The 5763-nt window shown below is 48.7% G+C and overlaps 1 protein-coding gene across 2 annotated transcripts in view; it reads right to left on the bottom strand.

Moving 5' to 3' along the window:
* CREG1 (cellular repressor of E1A stimulated genes 1) overlaps positions 1-1942 on the bottom strand; it is an 11201-nt gene extending 9259 nt beyond the window's left edge. For both annotated transcript variants that reach the window (XM_003785736.3, XM_023510834.1), the window contains exon 1: positions 1566-1942. In XM_003785736.3, coding sequence (XP_003785784.1) covers positions 1566-1916 — 351 coding nt within the window. In that variant the 5' untranslated portion in view covers positions 1917-1942. The remainder of the gene's footprint in view (positions 1-1565) is intronic.
* Positions 1943-5763: the final 3821 nt, after the last annotated feature.

The following is a 5763-nucleotide window of genomic DNA, read 5'->3' as shown; positions in this document are numbered from 1 at the left end:
GGACAGAGCTGGGAATAAGAAAACGGTGAACTGGGCTGTAGGTGCGTTGGCTAAAAGCGGGCAGCTGCTTCTGTTTTTGTTCAGACAATGTAGGTCCTCAGTGTTGCTTGACTATCCGATTTTTCAAGAGAAGATAGAAATTTAGATTCTTAAGTAAAATCTCAATTTTAAAATTTGGTATCTCATTTGAATTTGTTAAAGACAGAAAACTGGTCTATGGGAGATAGTCAGCTCATGGGCCTCCAGTCTGATGTGTGATTTGAAGACATGGACTTGAGATGAAATGAGGGTTTGGCCACTGGCTTTGGGCAAGTTACTTTATTTAAGCCTGAATTCTTCATCTGCAGAAGAGGCGTAATAATACCTCAACAATTATTAGAAGACACAATGAAAGAAGTGTAATGCAAAGTGGAGGTCAGCCGGGCTCACAGAAGTTGCTTAATCAAACATCAGTCCCTTACATCCCATCTTTATCAACAATGTTGTACTCTCCCAGCTGACCTCAAATCTGAGATCTTTGTCATAAAGACCCTCCACCAAACCAGGCTCTCCTCCTTTTCTGTATGGCTCTAGCCTTCTTAGCTTGTGTCTGTGGGCCCAACCTTGGGACGGCAGAGGCCCACCAGAGTTGTAAGCCTGGCCCTGCCCCAGAAGGTGGGCAAAGGGGGAGAAAGAGACAGACCTTCCATCAGTTCTGCTCCACAAGGAGGAAGCCGCTGCAGATGCGGAGGCCTAAAATTGCAGGAATCACTGTATCATCCACGGTCTTGTTTATTAGTTTCTTACTTCGGAAGGGGAAATTCTTAACTCAAGAGGAAGGTAAGAAAGGGAAATCCCAAAGTCAGGTAAGCAAGGTGCTTCATCACCCAACCATCTCTATATCCTGCAAAACCTTTAGCAAGGGGCGGCGCCTGTAGCTCAGTAGGTAAGGGCAGCGGCGCCGTACACCGGCCCCATACACCGGGGCTCGCAGGTTCGAACCTTGGCCCGGTCCTGCTAAAACAACAATGACAACTACAACAACAAAACAGCCGGGCATTGTGGCGGATGCCTGTAGCCCAAGCTACTTGGGAGGGTGAGGCAAGAGAATCGCTTAAACCCAAGAGTCTGAGGTTTCTGTGAGCTGTGATGCCACGGCACTCTACCCAGGGTGACAGCTTGAGACTCTGTCTCCAAAAAAAAAAAAAAATCTTCAGCAATAAGATCCCAGTTAATGGAGACACTGTGCCCCAAACCGACTCCAGAATGAGAAGTCCTACCCAGTACCGGCAACGAATTCACCCCGAGGGCGCCGCCCAGTGGCGAGGGCGTTTGAGAATTCCTGGTACTCAGTTGCTCGACATTTGGGATGCTGCAAAGCCCGCCGTGCCAGCGTAGGGGAGAGAGGTTCAGATTCTTATCTCTAGGAGCCGAGCTCTACTTTCCAGACAGAATTCTGGTGAAAGTCGAAAGGCTCACTCTCTGGCCGACCCGCCAGCAGCCGGGCCCCCGGGCCGCGAGCTCCTCGGTGCCCAGACGGCCACCGAAGCCGGGAAGCCGCGAAGCCGCGCGGCCTTCCCGCTCACCTGTAGGTTGTGCGCCGAGAGCTGCAGCGGGCTTAGGTAGAAGTAGGGCGTGCCGCGGCCCGCGCCTGGGGGTCCGTCGCTGAGCGACAAGATATCGGCGAAAGGCCGGCCGCGCACCTCCTGCAGCGTGGAGATAGTGGCCAGCGCGCCCCAGTCGCAGAGGTGCGTCACGAAGCGGGCCATGCGCGCCGCGTCCTCGCGGGGTGGCAGCGGCGGCACAGCGGCCGCGTCCCAATCCCCGTGATTCCGGCCGCCGCGACCCCAAGCGGGTGACACGAGCAGCACCAGTAGCGCAGGCGCCAGCAGTACAGCCAGCAAGGTGCGCGCAGCCTCGCGAGCGGGAGAGGTCATGGCGGCGTCTCTGCTGGAGTCCAGGGCGCCGGGACCCGCGGGGCTTAGCACTGTGCGCCCGGCCCCACCCCCTCAGAGAGGGACCAATCAGAGCTAAGCAGGATAGAGGGGCGGGTCCCTCCGCAGCTCCGCGACTGGGGGTGGGGGAAGCGCTATTTGTTTACTCGTTTTTTTAAATGGCTCTTTAAAGACTGTTAAAGTATCCCCAAACAAATGTTATGTTTTGTTTGATAGATGGAAAACTTAGGCCTGGAGAAATTTAAGCAACTTGCTTAAGTCATAGTGCTAGGAAAAGACCTAACTTCTATACACACACACACACACACACACCCCTTCTTTTAATACATTTGTATAGGGGTATCTAGCATCTGGGAGGAAATGCTGCATTTTCAGTCTGTGTGCCTCTTTCCTGCTGAATTCACCTTCAGGCCCAGGGAGCAGCAAAGGTCCCAGTAGTCAGGTTAGGCAGAAGACCCAAAGTTCAAGGCCTTATAAATGGACCACCCCAGGAGTTGCTCCGAGGCTCCAAGGGATAGTTGGTCTGCTAGTTAGTATTCTGTGCCCGAATTTGAACTCAAAGGTTCAGGGCCTGTTAAGTCATCAGGCTTGAGGTCAGTGGTTTCAAGAATGTATTGCTTTCGCTGACCGTCTCGGCCTCATATAATGGGCATTTCCTTTTGCTTCTTGTAAAATCTCTTTTATTTTTTCAGGAGTGATCCTTTATTCTGCTATTCTGGGAATTGGTGAATAAGCTCATAGCACCTGGCTTATATTTGTTATAATTTTATGCTTTGGTCACATCTTTTCCCAGTGAGATCTTCCCAGCGTGGCCTTAAATCCTCACTTTAAATGTTATAAAGATTGCACAATGGGAGTTGGTAGAGGAGTTTGGCAGCTTGTACATCAGGCTCGGGCTGGCAGCTGATGTTCTGACGCTGAATTGCTTAACAGAGGTGAGGTAATTTCCCTCAGCTGCTATGGGCCAGTCATGTGAGCCAAAGTTCACCTCTGCTACCTGTCTCAAACCTGGTCTTCTCATATCCAGTCAGCTTTTCAGGCTTCTCAGCCAGAACATATATATTAGAAACAAGATGGGGCGGCATCTGTGGCTCAGTAGGGCGGTGGGTTCAAACCCAGCCCCAGCCAAACTGCAACAACAACAACAACAAAAATATCTGGGCATTGTAGTGGGCGCCTGTAGTCCCAGCTACTCTGGAGGCTGAGGCAAGAAAATCACCTAAGCCCAAGAGCTAGAGGTTGCTGTGAGCTGTGACGCCATTACTCTACCAAGGGTGACAAAGCGAGACTCTGTCTTTTAAAAAAAAGAAAGAAAGAAAGAAACAAGATGATCTCTACTCTCAAGCGGAGTCTTCAGGTCCCCCTGGTGGCCGAATGATGTCTCACATACTGGCCTCCACATGAGGTGAGAGGTGTGACAACTCTAAATCAAACTTGGTTTGCTTTTTAACAACTGAATTTGGAAGATCTTCAAGTGAGGTGGAAAAATAGATAAAAGACATCTAAAAGGAGGAAAATTAGGTTCACCACTTTCAAAACAAATATTTAATACAAATAATTGAAGTGCCTGCCAATTACAAATATTTCATCCTTAACCTTTTAAGGAAAGGGCACATGGAATTTCAAGTCAGAGTTCTAATCTCAGGTCGGCCCTTATCACCTCACGTGACCGGGGGACTTTATCAGGTCGGCCCCTATCACCTCATGTGACCGGGGAACTTTATCTCACCTTTGGGCCTTAATTTTCTCATCTAAAATGAGGAGTTGGATTAGATTATATCTGATGCCTCTTTTAGCTCTATATCCTTTTTTTTTTTTTTTTTTTTTGAGACAGAGCCTCAAGCTGTTGCCCTGGGTAGAGTGTGGTGGCATCACAGCTCACAGCAACTTCCAACTCCTGGGCTCAAGCAATTCTCCTGCCTCCACCTCCCAAGGAGTTGGGACATTGTTGTTTGGTGGTCCCAGGCTGGATTCGAACCCACCAGCTCAAGTGTATGTGGCTGGCGCCTTAGCTGCTTGAGCCACAGGTGCCAAGCCATTTTTTTTTAATTTTCTTTTTTGAAACAGTCTTACTATGTTGCCTTGGTAGAGTGCTATGGCATCACAGCTCACAGCAACCTCAAACTCTTGGGACCAAGTGATTCTTGCCTTAGCCTCCCAAGTAGCTGGGACAACTACACAATGCCTGGCTATTTTTTTTTTTTTTTTTTTGGTTGCAGTTATCCTTGTTGTTTAGCAGGCCCAGGCTGGGCTGGACCCCTCCAGCCTCAGTGTATGTGGCTGGCACCCTATTCACTGAGCTACGGATGTGGAGCCTATATCCTATTTTTCAATTAGCATGCAAAGTATAAGTCTTTGTAAGTTTCAGAATGTAATCTTTTTTGCAAGAGAATACATTTTTTTAAAATTTATTGCCATTCCATTTATTTATTTATTTATTTTTTGAGACAGGACCCTCAAGCTGTCCCCCTGGGTAGAGTGCCATGGCATCTCAGCTCACAGCAACCTCCAGCTTCTGGGTTCAAGTGAGTCTTCTGCCTCTGCCTCCCAAGTAGCTGGGACCACAGGCGCCCGCCACAACGCCCGGCTATTTTTTGGTTGCAACTGTCATTGTTGTTTGGTGGGCCCGGGCTGGACTCGAACCTGCCACCTTGGGTGTACGTGGCTGGTGCCCTAGCTGCTTGAGCCACAGGCGCCGAGCCTGCCATTCCATTTATTGTTGGCATACAATATAACAATAGGACACTTTATGGCTCCATTACAAAACACGTGCCTAGAATTTCATCTCACACGTCAGAGCATAGGAATTATGTCTACAAGCACCCAACCTCACTATCTGTCTTTGCCTTTGTTGTCGCCTGTACCCCAAGTCCCCAAATTCCCTTCTCTCAGCTATGGGCATTGCTGCCTCGCTCCCAGCAGGACCTCCATTCTGATATCATTCTACAGAGGTGCCTCCTGGACCACCCTCTCTAAGAGGCCTTTCCCAGTTACTCTTCATCAGATAACCCTGTTTATTTCTCTCACAGCAATCATTACACTCTGTAACAACAGTGTTTATTTATTTAGCTACTTGTTAATTGTCTCAAAGGGAAGTTCCAGGAGAGCAGGAATGTTGTCTACCTTGCCCACCTCCAAATCCCCAGTGCGCAGAATGGGCACTGAATAAATATTTATTGAATGACTTCCTAACTTAATGAATAATATTTGGTGAAATTCTTTGCACACAGAGCTGTATAAAGTCAACACTAGGAAGTGAAGATAACTGAATTGAGATGCTCAAGTATAAGAACTGGGCACTTCAGCTTTTTCTTAGCAAACCATCCTCGTAGGGATATTAGGGAAGCTGTTAGCCAGAAGTAGCTGAAGTAATCATTCTGATTCTGCTGCTTCTCATTCTGACTTGTGTTTCTATTGGAACATCCTGGGCTGATCTCCATTCCCCACAGGGGCATTGTGAAATAATTCTCTCCTCCTTCTGTGTGAGTTGGATTCTGGTGAAGAGCCTGCCCTGCAACCTTCCTCTTTCACATGGCATTGCCCTTGTTTGTTTGTCTAGGTTGCCACCGGTTGCAGTTCCTTCTAGGTCAAGAGCAGTGGCTTTGTCATCGCCGCGTCTCCGCACCAAGCAGCACAGTGCCAGGCATGCTGCAGGTACCCATTATGAGTCGTTGACAAGACGGATTGCATCAGAACATTTACACCAAGTGCAGAGGCTTCTCAGGCTGTCTGCAATCACTCAGGCTTTAGTCTTTAAAGAGCAGAAACTTTCTGCTTTGCGCCTTATACATGCTTTGGATAGATGGCTAGTGGAGTGGGGAAGACAGCT

Source organism: Otolemur garnettii, unplaced genomic scaffold (assembly GCF_000181295.1).
Source record: "Otolemur garnettii isolate 467f Iridium unplaced genomic scaffold, OtoGar3 scaffold00016, whole genome shotgun sequence".
Taxonomy (NCBI): Eukaryota; Metazoa; Chordata; class Mammalia; order Primates; family Galagidae; genus Otolemur; species Otolemur garnettii.
Note: the sequence above shows the minus strand (reverse complement) of the source record. Positions and strands in the feature narration are given on the sequence as shown.